The sequence below is a fragment of the Ahaetulla prasina genome, chromosome 6 (genome assembly GCF_028640845.1).
Source record: "Ahaetulla prasina isolate Xishuangbanna chromosome 6, ASM2864084v1, whole genome shotgun sequence".
Lineage (NCBI taxonomy): Eukaryota > Metazoa > Chordata > Lepidosauria > Squamata > Colubridae > Ahaetulla > Ahaetulla prasina.
In genome coordinates, this window is record NC_080544.1 from 6,993,255 (window position 1) to 7,012,022 (window position 18,768).

At 44.6% G+C, this 18,768-nt stretch overlaps 1 protein-coding gene across 3 annotated transcripts in view; it reads left to right on the plus strand.

The window, feature by feature from the left end:
• The window catches only part of ARID5B (AT-rich interaction domain 5B), a 169,601-nt gene that overhangs the window by 126,206 nt on the left and 24,627 nt on the right, over positions 1–18,768 (plus strand). For all 3 annotated transcript variants that reach the window (XR_009155830.1, XM_058189220.1, XM_058189219.1), the window contains 3 exons: positions 980–1,184; positions 7,928–7,980; positions 16,421–16,518. Coding sequence is in view for 2 of the 3 variants with exons in the window: in XM_058189220.1 (XP_058045203.1) it covers positions 980–1,184; positions 7,928–7,980; positions 16,421–16,518 (356 nt within the window). In the remaining variant the exon portion in view is untranslated. The remainder of the gene's footprint in view (positions 1–979; positions 1,185–7,927; positions 7,981–16,420; positions 16,519–18,768) is intronic.

Genomic DNA, 18,768 nt, shown 5'->3' on the forward strand with positions numbered 1-18,768 from the left:
GTGGTTTTAAGATCAAAGGCCTCAAACTGGATGGAGGCAGCACCAGGGGACCATGGATCTTCATAGAAGCAACAGTGCCTGTACGTTCCCTGGAGCAACTTCTGGCTGGGCAGATCCAGGACATTTTCCCCCTGACAAGCGCTAAAAAGGTCTCAGAAGGCCAGGACCAACAGAAAGCATCTCCTGCAGAATCTCCTCTCCAGGTGTCCTGCCTTCTCTTGCCCATAGAGATTCTTCACTGGGTGAAGAGCTTCCTTTCTACCTGCCCAAATTGGGGTTGGGAACCGCTCCCTCAGCTGAAAGGGACCAAAAGGACTACTGTCCCCATTTATTTGTATTCATTTCCCTCGTACATGTCCATGTTCATATTTATACCTGCTATCTTGTACACGTTCGACAAATAAATAAATAAATAAATAAATAAAAAGTCAAGAGAGGTGAGCGTGTGTGCATTGCTGGGAAGAGATCAATCCCCCAAATGAAGGCAGCTCCTCAGCACAAAAGTTCACCCATAAATCCATGTCTTGGTCATATTAAAGGTAAAGGTTCCCCTCGCACATACATGCTTGTCGTTGTCGACTCTAGGGGGTGGTGCTCACCTCTGTTTCAAAGCCGAAGAGCCAGCACTGTCCGAAGACGTCTCCGTGGTCATGTGGCCGGCATGACTCAATGCCAAAGGCACACGTAAAAGAGACTCAATGCCAAAGGCACACGTAAAAGAGTGGATTGTCTCTCCCACAGCACAGCCCGCCTGGCCGCCAAGCAGACTTGGTGTGGCCTGCCTTTGCCCATCATATTTTGCATCTATGGGACCAGGTGGAAGGAGGCACAGAGCAAACTCATAGAAAGCTTGAAGCGTGAAGACACAACAACACAATTCAGCCTTCTGAGAAAGAGGAGCTATGAAAGGACAGAGAGGAATGAAAGAAAACTCAATCAGTTTTCAAGATTTAATCTGCCATCTCTTCTTTTCTTCCAGGTAAAATGTGAGTCTAGATCTCCTTTGTCCAAAACCAAAAATAATAACAGCAACTGTAAAAAGGGCTCAAATGAGGATAAATCCAAGATTTCTGTGGGTGAGGAATGCAGAGCAGATGAGCAGGCCTTCCTTGTGGCACTTTACAAATACATGAAAGAAAGGAAAACGCCCATTGAACGAATACCCTACCTTGGTTTCAAGCAGAGTAAGTAGAATTTTCATTGCATTTTTGTATGACATTTAATGTGCTTGACTTGGTAAAAAGGGACAACTTTAAAGGTGATGGGACCCTAATTTTAATTATTTTATTTCTATTTTATTATCCAAGTCATGTTGACATCTCGAGAGGTATTTAGGCATACCAAAGGTCTGTAGGGTTTTTTGGTTTTTCCCAATTGCTTTGAGCAACTGTCCACATTTGGGGGATGCCATACTGAATGCAAATCCGTGACCTTCGGTAGGCAGTCTATGTGCCTTAGAGGTCTAGAGCAGGGGTCCCCAACCTTGGTAACTTTAAGCCTGGTGGACTTCAACTCCCAGAATTCCCCAGCCAGCTTTGAATTCTGGGAGTTGAAGTCCGCCAGGCTTAAAATTGCCAAGATTGGGGACCCCTAGTCTAGAATACATTAAACGGGCACCCTGGGACTCATAAGAATCCAGTTATTGGCCCTGGGTTGATTCCTAGATTGATTTCTTTTTCATCCCTTATTCCATAAGGTCCTCCAGATCAACTAGTCCTAGAAATTTAGTCTGCAATCCTGTCACCCTCTCTTAAGAGTCCCTTTTTCCTAGCAAGACTTATTCTGGAAATTAGCTGGATGACTGCATCATCCTTATGTTTTTGACATGCATAGCCAAGCCAGAAATAGCTGTAAGATGCTTCTGTTATTTTCCTCTTTAAAAAACAGTGCAGGAGAAAAAAAATATTTTAAATCAGTTGGTACCCATAGTGGTTGCTTCAGTTAAAATAACATTTACTTGCATCCTACCCAGTTTTTACCTTGAGAGAGTGGGGAGTGTACAAGTCTAAGTCAAGTCTACTTTCAATAAGACCAGGAAACTTGTAAAGTAAATTCCAGATATGAGAATCACATTTAACATATCTGACTCTAACAGTACACCATGCAAAGAGCTGTTTCAATGGAGGACTTACCACTATTTAAAAACAATCATTAAATTCTGTGTAAGTATCCCATACAGTGGATGGAATGATGTCATAAAGGATGTGTTTTGAATCATCGATAAGTTTTACAAATTATTTTAAAGGGAGAGGTTCTTATTTGGAAATACTAGGTATCTGAATTTCTTTTCCCTGTTGTGTTGATGCAGAATGTCAGACTGCTATGCTTTACATAACAATTTACATACCTAATAGCAATTGACACTGATTGCAACAGGCCTCCAGCAGCCATTAGAAGCTTACATAACTCTAAAATGATTACAATGTTTGCTTGAAAAACTAGCTGCTTGAAATAGAAGCAGAATTAATGTACTATGAACAGCTTTGTTGCATTATGCATTGGATTCCTATTAAATTAAGGCCTGAGTAAAGCTTCTGATAGCTCAGGAAAAATGCAAGATTTAGCGATGCTTTTTATTCAGAAAGTTTTGAGGTGTCTCTCTGTGTGTGTATGTCAGAGAGAGAGGAGAGAAAATTGCAATGCTTTCTCCCCCAGATACAACAGAATAATATAGTTGGAAGGGACCTTGGAGGTCTTCTAGTCCAATCCCCTACTGAAGCAGGAGACCCTATACCAGTGACGGCTAACCTTTTTGTCGTCGCGTGCCTTAAGCGCATGTGCAATGCGTGTGTGACACACACCCCGCACATGCGCACATGACCCCCCGTGCCCTCCCTGCCCCCCACCCCATTTTAGGCCTAGTAGGCCTCCCCACAGCCTCCTGGGACCAAAAATGGGACGTGTATTTATTTATTTATTTTTTTATTTTATTTGATTTGATTTTTATACCGCCCTTCTCCCGAAGGACTCAGGGCGGTGTACAGGCAGAAGTAAAAAAGACAATACAATGTACAGTTTAAAATGTAAATTAAAAAACTTATTATAATTAGCCCGAAACTTTAAAATATATAAAAAACTAAAATCCCGTTTAAAATTGATATTAAAATTTAAGAAAATTTAAAAAACCAATAAAATTCAAGCCAGCCCCGCGCGAATGAAAAGATGTGTCTTCAGTTCGCGGCGGAAGGTCCGAAGGTCAGGTATTTGGCGTAAACCCGGGGGAAGCTCGTTCCAGAGTGTGGGAGCCCCCCCCAGAGAAGGCCCTTCCCCTGGGGGCCGCCAGCCAGCATTGCTTGGCGGACGGCACCCTGAGAAGTCCCTCTCTGTGAGAGCGTACGGGTCGGTGGGAGGCATGAGGTAACAGCAGGCGGTCCTGTAAGTACCCAGGCCCTAAGCCATGGAGCGCTTTAAAGGTCGTAACCAAAACCTTAAAGTGCGCCACACCCCCCCATGCTCTCCCTGCACATGCGTGCGCGACCCCCCCCTCCCCTCACTAATGTGCATGTGTCTTCTGCATTCGCGCCGCAACCCGCACATGCGTGGCAGAGACCCAAAATTCAGCTAGCTGGCGGGAGGGGCGCGCGCATGTGCAGTGGAGCTGAGCTAGGGCGACGGCTCGCGTGCCCGGAGAGAGGGCTCTGCGTGCCATAGGTTCGCCATCACAGCCCTATACATTCCGGACAAGTGGCTGTCCAGTCGTTTCTTAAAAACCTCCAGTGATGGAGCTTCCACGATTTCTGAAGGCCAGCTGTTCCACTGGTTGATTGTCCTCAGTGTTAGGAAGTTTCTCCTTAATTCCAGATTGCTTCTCTCTTTGGTTGGTTTCCAACCATTGTTTCTTGTCCTGCCTTCTGGTGCTTTGGAAAATAGGTTGACGCCCTCCTCTTTGTGGCAGCCCCTTAGATATTGGAACACTGCTATCATAACATATCAGATATATCCTTAATAAATTTTAGTAAACAGAAATGTAGCTTAGAAAGCTCCGCTTTGCTTAGAAAGGGACTATTGGTGCTCAGTTGCCCAGCGCTAGGGCACAATCGCCCTGGATGTGTGGCGTCACTTTTCAGCAAAACTGAAGCGAAGTTTCCAAGTCTCCAACCAGTTCCACAAAATGTCATCCCTGTTCTGGCTGAACCTGATGGGAAGTGTAGTCCAAGAGACTGGCTGGGGGCATTTCAGGGAGGGTTTCAGAGGAAGGAGAAGCCACATTATCCTTTGATGACTAGGATAGTTCTTGACTGCCGTTTTCCAATCTGGACATGGGAAAACAACCGGCTGAGTCAGGAGAACCTGTTGAGAGAAACTTCTCTGCTGGTAGATAACCGGAGCGTTATAAATGCTACCAGCCTCAGTAACACGTTCTGGTGACTGGAGAACACCCATTTTTAGGTAATATTCATTCGCAGCCAGGAGCAAAAGCTCTTTCGTGGAATAGTATATAATTCGCTTGACAGAGAGAGCGACAGGCAACCTATGTTTATCCCATTGTTTAAAGCGTGAGTGACCAGGGGTTTTGCAAACAGGAACCTTTTTTATATATTTGTAACTTAAATAAAAATATATCAAACATACACGATGCCTTTAAAAAAGGGCCTACAGGGAATCGTACAGTAATCACATCTGTCGTGTCCCACTCCTCCGCTGACAGCTGGGTCAGGGAAATCCGAATCAGGCTTGCCTCTGCAGCTCTGCCCAAAGTCCTAGCAAAGTCCTCAGAGCAGGCAGGAGACCAGTAAGTGACTTCAGCAAGATAAGTTCGACTTTTGCCTGACTCAGAGACTGCCAGAAAGCAGATCCTTTATATAGGCCATGGGGTGTGGCTCCATGACTCAGCACTCATTAAGGCCTGCCCCTCCCTTCCCTCTGTTGCCTCCGCCTCTCCAATCTTCTGATGCGAGGGTCACTCCAATCAGCTGTTGTTGGGAGTAAACCCTCCTCAGGCTCACCTGCGGTGGAGGAGGGGGAGGGGTCTAGCTGCTCCGTTTGCCTGGGCATGGAGTCAGGGCTGGGGCAGGGAGATGCTCCTTCTTCTGCAGTTTGTGTGGGCATGGAGCCAGGACTGGGACCGGGAGGCATACATTCCTCAGTGTTCGGGAGCAGGTAAGAAGGCCCCGGCTGCTCTGAGGGCGGGCAAGACACAACAACATCAAAGGATTCTTCTTTTTGCCTCTGATTCAGATCTCTGATTACTTGCAAATGGAGAGTGAATCTAGATAACAGAATAACCAAGTTGGAAGGGACTTTGGAGGTCTTCTAGTCCAACCCCCTGCTCAAGCAGGAAACGGCATACCATTTCAGACAGATGGTTGTCCAGTCTGTTGTTTAAAATCTCCAGTGTTGGCATCCCCACGACTTCTGGAGGCAAGTCGTTCCACTGATTAATTAGATTAATAGATCCTGCAGAAAGACTGAATTTGCATATTTTCTTAGACAGTTAAAAGATGGTCTGTTTTGGCAATTCCACAATGACCCAAATTGTAGATCATGGTGAATTCTCAAACAGTAATAACAATTGGCATTTAGAATAGATCCTGAAGGGCCACCTGTTCAGTGTAACCCCAAACTCACGCTGTCTAATGATGCTCAGTCTGGTTGCTTTAGTTCAGTACCTGCAGTACTAAAGCCCCGTTCAGCTAAAGGCAGGAGAAAAGAGAGAAAAGCATCTGCCCTTTCTGACGTTCTTGCAGGGCACTGAGATGGCTGTGAAGTCTCCATCCTTCTCACCTTGGCTGGAAGTTCTTTTTATAGAACCTCTGCAGCTTCTAGGTCTTCACGTGGATTGCTTCAGCTTTTAGAAATTATCTTCAATATCTAAAAGGTGGACATTGAAAAGTGTTCGTTTTACTCAAGAAATATTCTAAATTTGAAGGAAAACAACATATTTGAAGAAAGTGCAGTCAACTATTGTCCCAGCTGTCCTACCCACCCAGCCCCATACACACAAAAATTTCTCTTGGGCTTTTGAAGTTGGCTGTGTTGAGGCATCCTCTTGACCGAGGGTCTCCAACCTTGGCAACTTTAAGACTTGTGGACTTCAACTCCCAGAATTCCTCAGCCAGCAAAGCTAGTTGCCAAGGTTGGAGACCCCTGCTCTTACCTAAACCGGGCCAAGCAAGGCATGCTTTTGGCTTTTTTGAAACGTTGGACAATTGAATGGGCTGGCTCAGCCCTTTTTCCTGAGAGAGCATGGCTTTCGTGAAAGCTTGTCAAGTGTTCCTCTAAGTGAAGATCAGTGACCATTCACATGTTCCTTGAAGGAAGAGTTTTTTGTCCCATTGCTATGAAGCCCTTAAGATTCAGCAAGGATTAAAAGGATGGGGAGCGGCCAGGATCACCAAGTTCAATGGATCGGGGCGAGCACCCTTTCCCAGGGCTCCCTCCAGTATTTCCTCAAGGGGTCTCTTAGCAATGCTCCTGCCAAGTGCGGGACACAAGGAAACAGGCCCAGAAACACATACGCGTCAGCCATTCTCCAGATGATTAATGCCTCAATTATAATTGGAAAGAAAGAAAGAAAGAAAGAGAAAGAGAGAGAGAGAGAAAGGAAGGAAGGAAGGAAGGAAGGAAGGAAGGAAGGAAGGAAGGAAGGAAGGGAAGCCGTTGCAATCTTGGTTACTCTAAGGGCAGGTCTCTATAGGAAACGTTTTGTACCCAGAGCTGAGCTGAACCAAAATGTCTAGAAATTTAGGACATAAGCTGAAAGCATCCCTTCCTCCCCCAAGCATCCCTACCTTTAGCTTAGAGTAACCTTTCACATTCAATCTTGGGGGGGAGGGGGAGTTTGCATCCCTACTGTGGCATCTTGTAGCTCTGGAGGGAATTAGAGGGAAGACATCTTGGACAGAGCTCACTTCCCCTAGAACAGGGGTAGTCAACCTTTTTACATTCTACCGCCCACTTTTGTATCTCTGTTAGTAGTAAAATTTTCTAACCGCCCACCAGTTCCACAGTAATGTGCCGCATATCGTCGTCTGCGCATGCCTCTCGTGCATCGTGGATTGGGTTGGGAGGGGGGCGCCTGCTACCAGCTCTGCTTGTCTATTACAGCTGGGTGGTGTGGGGGGAGATGTGCGAGCTATTCTGGGACGAGGCTCTTTTGTTTGCGGTCGCACTATAGCACCATTTAGTTTCACTTACGTAACGTGAACTAAACTTATGCGCATCCGATACAAATAGTTTATTTTCAGAAATTTAAATTGTCACGGGGAATTTTATGAAAACTTAAATGAAAATGTTTTTAAATAATGCTATGAAAAAAATTTTTAAAAGTCAATTAAATTAAAAAAAAAGGAAAGTGCTTCAGTATTGGACTAAACCCCTACCACCCACCATGAAAGCTGGAACACCCCCTAGTGGACGGTAGGGACCAGGTTGACTACAACTGCCCTAGAAGGACCCTCTGGGGCCATCTGTCCCTTACCTGCCCCAGGTGGGATGAGGAGTACATGGGATGCTGGGTGGAGGAGGCTTCTGGGTCTCACCCTTCTCTCTGGGTCTTCTCTTACTTTGTATCTGCGTTCACAATTCTTGGTCTCTTAGTTAGGCCACTTTAAGGAAATGCCCTGTTCTTAATTAATCAATGCCTTCGATTTAGGACCATGTACAACATGGTAAATTTTATTTACTGGGAGCAGTACTGATTATTTCTTATCCTGGAGGAAGTAATTGTTTTCTAATACCTGTAACTGGATCTAAGTAGAATGTTCCCCTTGTGGTTTCTAAAAGAATGGCACATGTGCAAAGGGCAGAGTTTACACTTTGAATTAGGTAAAAGTGTTTCGCAGGCTGTTTCTCTGTTTTTGGCTAAACCTGTGGATGTGATTATTGTTTTTCTTGCTTCATTGTCAAAGAAAGATTGTTTCATTTGCCTTTCTTGGAAAGATGGTTAATGCAATGCTTATCTCAATGCTTATTGTCCCTCTAACAGTTAACCTTTGGACTATGTTTCAAGCTGCTCAAAAACTGGGAGGATATGAAACAGTAAGTGTTGAAGTAACTTCAGAGAAAAAAAATTGTGCACTCTTAATTTTCTCATGTTTTTGCCATGTGTACATTAAATATACCAACAAAAAAAACTCCACAGTTCAGCAGAAAACACTTTGAATTTATGGGGTTCTCTTTTGGAAACAGTCTGAATTAATTCCAGGCTTGGCAAAACTGTAAACTTGTAGTTAAAAAAAAGAAAAGAAAAGAAAACCAAAAAAACCCAACTCTGAGTGGAAAACATACGTAACTATTCCTTGTCAAGGAAATTGTTTGGGTCTGTAATTTTTTCCTACGTTATGAGAGGGATATTCTTGTACAACTAGCCAAGATTGCATAAAAGAACATTTGCCTTGGCATAGTCCCTGACATCTGCTCTCGTCAAATGTGGGAAATGTATTAAATACTTTAAAAAGCAATCAGCCGTGCCCATGACAGTGTTGTGCGCTGTGGTGTCTGTTCTTGCTTTGAATGGTAACAGCCTTTTGCAGAAAAGGGTCAGGCCATGTAAACAGGAAGTTATCTAAAGTTTTAAATTAGTGGGGAGGGAACACAGTGAACTGATCCTTTTTATCAGCTAACAGTATCTGACACAGAGACTTTATTTTTAGCTCGTGGGGAAAATTGATGGTTGTGGATTTTACAGCATGGGTCCCAAACCAACAAATATTGGAGTCACAAACTGTGATTAAGATCTTAAAAGGAGAAGAAAGAACTGCCTGATACGACCGAGAAAGAGAGATGGCATCTGTAACAAGATCCAGTTGACATAAAAGGTTTATCACTGGAAATGTTTTCACCGCCTCGGATTAATTGGAGCAGGGGTCTCCAACCTTGGTCCCTTTAAGAGTTGTGGACTTCAACTCCCAGAGTCCCTCAGCCAGCAAAGCTGGCTGAGGAACTCTGGGAGTTGAAGTCCACAACTCTTAAAGGGACCAAGGTTGGAGACCCCTGAATTGGAGCATTCTTTAGGCAGCTGGATTCCAAAGAAACTCACCTGGCATACCTGGACGCATGGAAAACCCTAGTTTTTGCCTTTGTTCAGAAAGCTCACAGCTTGGCTGCCCTTACGGTACAATTAAATAACAGATAAAACTTGAAAAGTTATTTAAACAAAACAGCAAATCATCCTGGAATTAGAATAGAATAGAATGTATTGGCCAAGTGTGATTGGACACACAAGGAACTAGTAAGAAAAAGTGTATTGTTTCACTTTAATAACTATGTTGCTAATGGATGTTGAGATGCTTTTGTTATTACAGGAAATAATGAATGCATACAAGCCGTTTTTTTTTAGCTCGCTCTTTAATTGACATTTGTTCCTTTTGTTTTAGTCTGCTTGCGTGGCTAAATCTGTTCTTATTTATTCAGGAGAAATCTCCATTAAATTTACTGGGTCATGCTTTGAAGGAAAACTGCAAGTTTAATATGGTGACTGCCATACTTAAAATATGAAATGAAAATATCGTAATTAACATTCTGTTCCAAAGCTTGCGGCAAGAAGCTTGGCTTTCACTGGGGATGATGTCCGAGTTACCCATGGCCAGCTTAAAAATTGATGTCCCTTTGAATTGTCAAATCAAAAAGATTCCCATTATCCTGTCCCCAAAGGGTCCTGGGTCACAGAGACAGGAATGGTGCCAAAATGGAAACTGGAAAGAGATCCAGAAGGATTCTAAACATAGCAGGCATGTCGTGTGCTTGAACTGAGAATTTAGCTTTGATTTCCAGCTCTGTTTAGCACAGGGGTCTCCACCAACCTTGGCAGCTTTAAGACTTGTGGACTTCAATTCCCAGAATTCCTCAGCCAGCTTTGCTTTGCTGGCTGAGGAATTCTGGGAGTCCAAATCCAAAAGTCTTAAAGTTGCCAAGGTTGGAGACCCCAGGTTTAGCACAAATTGGGACAACATTTGAAATCGCATTGAGCCCCTGGGCATTTGGGTGCAGGAAGCAACATTTTCCCCCCAACCAATAAAAGTAGTAAAAAAACACATCTATTTTGAAACAGAGGTTAAATGTTGGCAGAAGTCCCAAATTAAGCCAGTAGAAAGAGAGGAACTCCCCTGCTCTTGGTCCCTTTGTCCTAGTTTCATTTTAGCAGCTTCTCAATTGTTATAATTTTAAGGAACTCCATTCCTTATAGAGCAGGGGTCTCCAACCTTGGTCTCTTTAAGACTTGCGGACTTCAACTCCCAGTAAACTTTTCACACTGAATGGAGTCGAGGATCATTCGTACTTAAAGAACACAGTTGGAGCTGGATTGACACTGGTTGCTGTTCTTCCCGCAATCTAGGATAGAGTTCCTGCTTCACTTGTTGCAAATTCTTAGTGGCTCCTGGTTGGCTTCCCCAGAAGTTCACTTGGTGCCCAAACCCTTCACTTCTCCCGGGGTGAGAAGAATGCTGGACCCTGGAAGAGGGGCAGATGGGAAGGCCTCCAGCCTGTAGTCTAAGCTCTCCCCTGCTGTTGTGCAGGGCAAGACGCCTCTTGCTGAAAGGCCACAAAATCAGTGGAAGCAGTTAAGAAAGGACTGCTTTGGCTGTGCAGGGAGCCCCACGTTCTCCCTCCTGTCTGCTGATCCCGATCCAAATATTTAGGATGCTTTAAATATTTTTATTTTATTTTTAATTTTACTTTTATTTGCATTTATATCCCGCCCTTCTCCGAAGACTCAGGGTGGCTTACATTGTGTAAGGCAATAGTCTCATCCTATTTGTATATTTATGTACAAAGTCAACTTATTGCCCCCCCAACAATCTGGGTCCTCATTTTACCTACCTTATAAAGGATGGAAGGCTGAGTCAAGCTTGGGCCTGGTGGGACTTGAACCTGCAGTAATTGCAAGCAGCTGCTATTAATAACAGACTGCATTAGCCTGTTGAGCCACCAGAGGCCCCGAATATGAACCCCGATAACCAGCCCTGGGGCTTATTCCAGGAAGCAGGCAAAGGAAATAGTCTCCCTTGAGTGAGTAACATTCCCAGATGCCAAAGATCCACAGAATGCTAGTGGAGAGGAGCTACCAGGTGGGATGGCAGCATTATGCAATAGGATTATGTGGCCGGAAATAAATTTGCCATGGTGCAAAGGAAGGCCTTATCTAGTTAAGAATAGAAATATTCAGATAGGAGAAGGAATTTACAAGCCACTGAGATAGATGCAGACAAACTGAGGTTGGGCTTGCATCCTGCAGTCCTAAATCGTAATACAATTGAGGTATTTTTCCTTTAGCATGTTCTGTCACCCAGCCCAACAGGACTTATCCAACAAATCATGAGCATGTGGGGTACATCTCTCCAGGCAGAGTAGATGCACAGACCGAACCTTAAAACCACAAATGGAGGAAACCTATGCAAAGAAGCTGACCCTTCCCCTTGGTCCTCCCAGGAATACAGAGAGGCTTGGCCTGGCCCAGGGGTCTCCAACCTTGGTCCCTTTAAGACTTGTGGACTTCAACTCCCAGAGTTCCTCAGCCAGCTTTGCTGGTTGAGGGACTCTGGGAGTTGAAGTCCACAAGTCTTAAAGGGACCAAGGTTGGAGCCCTCTGCTTTGCTGGCTGAGGGACTCTGGGAGTTGAAGTCCACAAGTCCTAAAGGGACCAAGGTTGGAGCCCTCTGCTTTGCTGGCTGAGGGACTCTGGGAGTTGAAGTCCACAAGTCTTAAAGGGACCAAGGTTGGAGCCCTCTGCTTTGCTGGCTGAGGGACTCTGGGAGTTGAAGTCCACAGGTCTTAAAGGGACCAAGGTTGGAGACCCCTGCTTTGCTGGCTGAGGGATTCTGGGAGTTGAAGTCCACAAGTCTTAAAGGGACCAAGGTTGGAGCCCTCTGCTTTGCTGGCTGAGGGACTCTGGGAGTTGAAGTCCACAAGTCTTAAAGGGACCAAGGTTGGAGCCCTCTGCTTTGCTGGCTGAGGGACTCTGGGAGTTGAAGTCCACAAGTCTTAAAGGGACCAAGGTTGGAGATTCCTGTTATAGAGCCTTCAGCCACTTAACTCTTAGGAAGCTAGTTGGATAGACTTTTCTATTCCAGAAAGCTTTTCAGACTTGGTTTTAGGGTTGGTCTGATTTTAATAAGCGTCTATTTCAATGCTGTAAATAGCACATATTTTATTCGCTGGGAGAAAAAGAAAAGAAAAGCTTTTATTTGGAAAATGAAACCATTTGTTGACCCTACTTTCTCTGGGCTTGGCTTCAAGTGCACTTTGGACCAGTGCTTCATTGTCAGGAAGGAATCAGAAGATGTCCTGGGGCTGGTTGGTACCAGCCGTCTCTCATGGGGAGGTGGGGGATATTCTCACAGAAGTGAATATACCCAGTTGAAAATGCATCCCATTTATGATTAAAAACTTTCCCAAGTGCTAAGAGGTGCATACAAGAAGAAAACCTGACCAGTGGAGCTAGAGGTACAGAAGGGGAAGCTTAGCAGCTCCCAGAAAATGTTGGCTGAGGACATGATGAAATAGCGGCCAAACCGATTGGTGTCTCCTCCTTGAAGTTGGCAGATTGGTGCAGAAGAGGCAGCAAAGCCAAAGGCCTGGAAAAGACCCATTGATATTGGCCAGTTTATGACCGTGAAAGGGGACTGCTGGAGAAGTCTCCCCAAGTACAGAGCACAAGATGTTGCCATTCAGATTTCCTCCACAGCTGGATGTAAAACTGCCAAAAATGGCAGCTGAATACAGGAAAGCCATTAGTGGCTGAAATCACAGTGCCGGCATTACAGAAAAGACAAGGGCGCTTCAAAAAGATGGATGACTTTTGCTTTGTTGCTTCTACACAGAACTTTGGCTCTCGGTTCGTCCCAAACTGGGTCTTCTCCTTTAAAAACTATGATCGCCAGGAAGAAGAGTGGGAAAGGTTTATGGAGCAACTGAATGGTCCAAAGTTGGGAAAGGAAGGTGCAAGATTTTATACCAACGCTTAACTTAAATGCAGAATAAATCACAAGAACTTTTGGTTTAAAAAAAAGCAGAAATTCAGATGAAAACTGCTGATGAAACCAGGAAGGCTGAAAATGGGAAAGATTTGGGAATCTTGTGTTGAAAGTGAAAGGAGAGAAAAATCCCATCTGCTGCTCAACATTAAAAAAAATCAAAATTCAAAAGATTTATGTTAACAGGAAATGCCAACCCAAAGGAAATAGGGAGCGAAGAATTTGAATAGTAACAGACTTTATTTACCCTCCTAGGATAAAGTTTGCAGAGGAATGGCAGCTAGAGCCATGCAACAAAGAGACATTTGCTACTTGGAAGAGGGATTAGCAGAAACCTACACAGAATGTTAAACTGCTGAGACATCACATTGGACAACCACGGTATGTATTGTCAAGCCCACGCCTGCTCAGTTTTGGCATATGGCTATGAAAGCTGGACCATCAGAAAGGCTAAGCAAAAAAAGATGAATGCTTTTGAATTCTGGTACTGGAGAAAATTGTTGACAGAAGCTTGGACAGCCTGAAGAACCAATCAATCATTCAACACCAGATGAAGTCACACGGGGCTGTTCACTAAACGCACGAGGAATGAGACTAAAACTGAGACACTTTAGGTACATAATGCAAAGGTGGGAGTCCTTGGAACAGGCTCTGATGCTCGGCGGAATGACGGCCATGAAGAAGAGCTGGACAGAAGACTATTTGGACAGGTGCCATCACAGATAATGGCCCCAGCAGATCCTTCCAGTCCTGGTGAAAGGATTCTTGCTGGATCATGAAGCGATAGAAGCAACTGAACAACAAGAAGGCAATAATACTTAAGAGAGAAAAATAGGAAAGACACCGTGGCTTTGAATTATGTGCATTTCAGAAACAGCATGTAAGACAGTTGTGACAGCCTGTTTTGCAAATAGAAATAACTATGAAGTAGTATCTGCACCTTTAATTAAAACCAAGTACAGTGTTTATATTGTCACCATGGAAATTGTCAGATATTATGTTATATACTACATGGCCCACCAGCGGAAGACAAATTTGTGAGGTGTTCCAAAATGCCACGAGTTGATGCAGATGCGTATTTAAAATAGGACATTTCTGTGTTGGGAATTAATTGTATATTTATTCTCAATTAATTCAATTTTATACATGAAAAGAACTATCTAATAGGAGAGTTCTGTTTGCAAGGGATTTAAGTGAGAATCTTGTGTTCCAGGCGTCTCCGTTTGAAGGTGGATGGAACCTTCTCTAAAATAGGGAATACATTTTGTAGCAAGGATCATTTTAAGGAAGGGTATTCTAAAGACAAAAATGCAAACATCCAGGATTTGACACACAGCCTTAGTTATCAAGAGACTGACCTCAGAGACTAAGAATCCCAGTTTTCTCACATCAACCATGATTTGGGGGTAAACACGCAAGACCTACTGGCACCCCAAAAACAATTTTTTTTCCCTCTCAAATATGTCACGTCATGTGAGATGATTGTCTGCGATGCTCTGCCTGAGGACTATTGCCCACAAGTCACGGCTTATTGCTGCCTGCTGAAGTGAGAGCAAACCTGTCTCCTCCTCCTCCTGCAATTCCTGGCATCACCCACAGTTCCATCCCTGGAGGAAAACGACCGCTGCCTGAATGGGGTGAAAGCAAAGCTGCCTCACCCACAGAATGAATGGGGAACCCACTTCACTGAAGCCTGCAACCTCTGCTGTCCATCACGGTCCCCTCTTTTCAAGGAGCCCCGGCCCCAGAAGAAGAAAGAGGCACCCACCCACTACACAATCTTTTGTCTTGGTGTGCAAGGCCACCATCTCTGGAACGGTTGGGTTTCACTTATCTTTGCTACCGGTTGGCTCACACACGTGCACTGCTTCTGCACATTTAGAGAAGCTTCTGCGTATGCGCAGAGCGTATTTGATGATGTCCGGGTGGGTGGGTGGAGCCTCCCGCCGCTGCTGCTACCGGTTCGCCCAAAGCAGGGCGAACCGGTAGCAACCCACCACTGCTCTGGAAGCACAAATCCTTCCCTCCCTTGCTGCAAAGCCCAGAGGTCATGTCTTGGCCTAGCCCTGGCAAAATATGCGACAGGCATGTTTAGTGAGTCTTCATCCCCACCAGGCAAGGCTAGGAAGAAAAGATATAGGTAAATAGGTGAATTTGCCCATATATAAGCCAGTTCTACCAAACCTCAAATATTTCAGGTTAGGGCATTTGACTTATGGTTATTATTTGTCTTATCTCCATCTGAAAGAGGTAGTGATTATGATTAAAGAGAAAAAAACAAAGATAACAGCGTTAGTCTGAAATTATAATATTATGGTAGTCTGAAATTATAATATTACCAAGTAACACGTGTTTTGCTTCTGATGCTTGCTTTTTGCAAAGAAGGCACTTTTATCTTTATGCAGAAAAGGAAATGGGTTCTATACAGTACTAATTAATTCTCCATCTCTTTTTCAGATTAAAATTATAACACACACACACACACACACACCCCTACCTACTCTACCAATTTGACAACTTTGGGCATTGATTTTCTTTGGTTCTGATCTGACCAGCACCACCAGCCCCCTTTAACCGTGCACAATCTTTGCTCCCCAAGACCCACTGCAAAATAAAACTGAATTTCTCTCTCCCACCCCCCACCCCGCAATCATTTTCTCTCCGTTTTCCACCCTCCCTCTTTTGTCACACATGGATCCTATCAAGCTTCCCCCCCCCCTCCTGTCCTATTTTAAAGTAGTTTGGACAGTATAAAATAATGAAGACCCCTTCAGTTCTCTTGCTACGTCTTCCATCTGTTTCTCTGTTAATCCTATTTCCTGTACAGAGATCGGGCACATAAAAGTCATAGCTTGCAATTTAACATGTTATCAGATGTTTGTTTTCTTTTATTTAGCCAATTCTAGGACATACTTCAGATATTAATCTTAGAGAGTGTTTAGATTTCATTACCGTTTGATCTATATATTTTACTAGCTCAGATGAGTGAAAATAAACTGCTCGTATCAAGTTACACAAATTGTATTTCTGGATGGATTTACTGGAGAATGTGATGGATTGAGGCTTCCAGCTGTAGCTCCTTGTCACTAACTCAATAAAATAATTCTGTAATCATTATTTATGCTGAGTTTGGGATTCATGTTTATAATTTACCAAGAGATTTCTCTAAAAGCATTTTAATGGTTAATGCTCTCAGTCACTGAATGCTTTTTTTTTTTTACCCAAGAAATTGCACACACAAAATAGTCAGATTGCTTACTAAAGAGGCAGAAACAAAATGCAATTCCAGAAAAAATAGAAGGTAGGTGAAAGAAATGTGCAAGAGGTTGTATGCTGTAGGGGTCCATGTTAGCTTATTCTGCACTGGCTTTATGGCTTGTGCTTCCTGCTGTCCTATATGTCTCACATGTACATTTATTGCTGCACATGTGCACACACACAAACACACACACACACACACAATCTGTGAAGGTGCAAGATTAAATTTTCCATTGCCACTTTTGCAGATCACAGCCCGTCGACAATGGAAACATATTTATGACGAATTGGGTGGAAATCCCGGGAGCACCAGTGCAGCCACTTGCACACGCCGACATTATGAAAGGTAAGAGATCAGCCATGAAATGCTTGTCTAATAAAGAGGAACAATTCAGTTGGGGAGCCTTCAAAGTCTTTTGCACAGAATTGGCTGGAGGAGCCTGGAAGGCTCTTTTCTCAAGTCCCTGTCGAGGCTTCAACGCCAGTTTAATCCTTTTGATGGGCTTTGATTTCCGCCCGTGTTTGTTTCTTCAGTCAGAAAACAAAGGGCTGCCTTCTGATTTCTTTCATTTCTCCAAAGCTTTTATTAGCCCGAAGCTCTAACAATTAAGCAAGATAATCAACAGGGCACCAATGGGAGATATTTTAAAGATTTGATTGGCTCCGAGTTGCTTTTTAAAAAAATTATGCAGATATGTGTAAATGAAGCAACAATTAGCTTGTTTGTTACACTGGAGTGTGAGAGTGTGTGTGTGTGTATGCATTGAGATTGATGGGACCGTTCCATATTCCTTCTTCTTTTTTCGTTCTGTAGCTATCAGCCATTTATCTTTCGAAATGCGAAAGACTTGCAGTTTTATAAGCATTGATTTTATACCCTGAGTTAATAATACTTTCCAAAGCCGGGTATCCAACATACATCAGACAACACGATGCGGCTGTGCTGCTTTCTTAAAAGAATTTTTTAAAAATACGGCCATTAATAAAACATGCCCGCTTTCCAGCTCTGAAAGCAGAATGTGATCTCATGCTCCAGATCACTAACCGGTTGCTGGAGGGGCTGAAGCAACTTGTGCTGAGCTCTCCACATGGGACACCGGCCAGGCGGGAGGGCCTCTCCCCAAGTCTTGATCCATTGGCCACACAGGCACAAGAGAGATGCTAGTCCTCATCAAGGGCGATAGTCACGTTCTGGTAGAAACCTGCTCTGCTTGGGAAATACAGAGCTGGGAGAGGGGGCAGCCCAGCGCTAAGAAAGGGAGTCTGGGATGACTCTTGGTGCCCTTTGGGTTTGGGGGATTTCAGGCCCTTCCTATCGAGGGCCAGCCTTGGACTGTCATCTCTAGGGGAAATTACAGTGTATCATTTCATGAGTTTTTCCTCCGACTGACTTCACGCAATGAATAAAAGAGCAGATGCTTCCTGTTCTGTCCCCCCCACCTCAGTCCGGGAGACACGTGAACTGACTCAATTAGCCAGCAATTTAGCAGCTATCAGCTCTGGCAGCAAACCAGCGATTGTCTGCCAAGGTTTTCTTTATCTACCCTGATGCCGGCGTCACAGAAGCTTTGTTACTGGAGCAACCAGGAAGTCAGGCACAAACAGCAATCCAGGCCAAATGCTCAGTCAAATAGTTCAGCTCAAGTTTTCTCCAGTCAGTTTGTTTTGTCCCTCACGAAGTAGTAGAGCAGCCCCTCCTGCTTTTATACCCTGTGGGGTGTGGCTCCGTGACTCAGCACTCTCTAGGCCTGCCCCACCCCTTCTTTTGTTGTTCCCGCCTCTCTTGTCTACGAAACCTGGGATCTAACCAGGACTGATTGTCCACAGCTGGGTCTGGAAGCGTTGCCTGGGCGGGGGGAGATACAGGAGACAGAGGCCTTGTCACCTCCTCCACCTGGCCTGCCTCTGGCTCCTGGAGCTGACCCAGAGGGGCCGGCCCTGCAGAGGGGAGCCCTGATGGCCCTTCCCCCTCACTGTCTGAGTCACTTTCTGCAGGAGGCCAGGCCCGGGGGGGGGGGGGGGCTGGAGCCACAACACTTCCATCCCATATAAGATTATGAACATCTGAACTGATTGGTCAATAATTACCATATTTTTTGGACAATAAGACACTCCAAAGTATAAGATGCACCTAGCTTTTGGGGAGGAAAACAGTGATGGGCGACAGGCAGTGGCGATCCCTGCAGCCTGGAACAGCTGATTGTTGGTATTCTGGTAGGCCGATCCAACTGCCAATCAGCGGCTTGTGCTAAATCAGGCTGTGCTGAAGCTGACCAGACTGTTTGCTGCAAGGAGGCAAATTGCTGGGAGGCAGAAGCCAAAGAGTGGAGGCCAGTGGGCTTCGGCAACGTTCACTGTATAAAATGCAGAGACATTTCCACCCACTTTTTTGGGGTGGGGGAAGTGAGTCTTATACACCAAAAAATACAGTATTTGGATCCTAAGCAGGGCTGGCTCCTGTGAGGAGCTGGACAAAGACCCCCAGGACACCCATGTGTAGCCCAGAGAGGGGAGTCAGGAAAGCTGTTGGGGAAGGAGGGGACAAAGCACCCAGTCCTCTTGTGGGGAAACCCTTCCCAGATGCTACCAGTAAGAA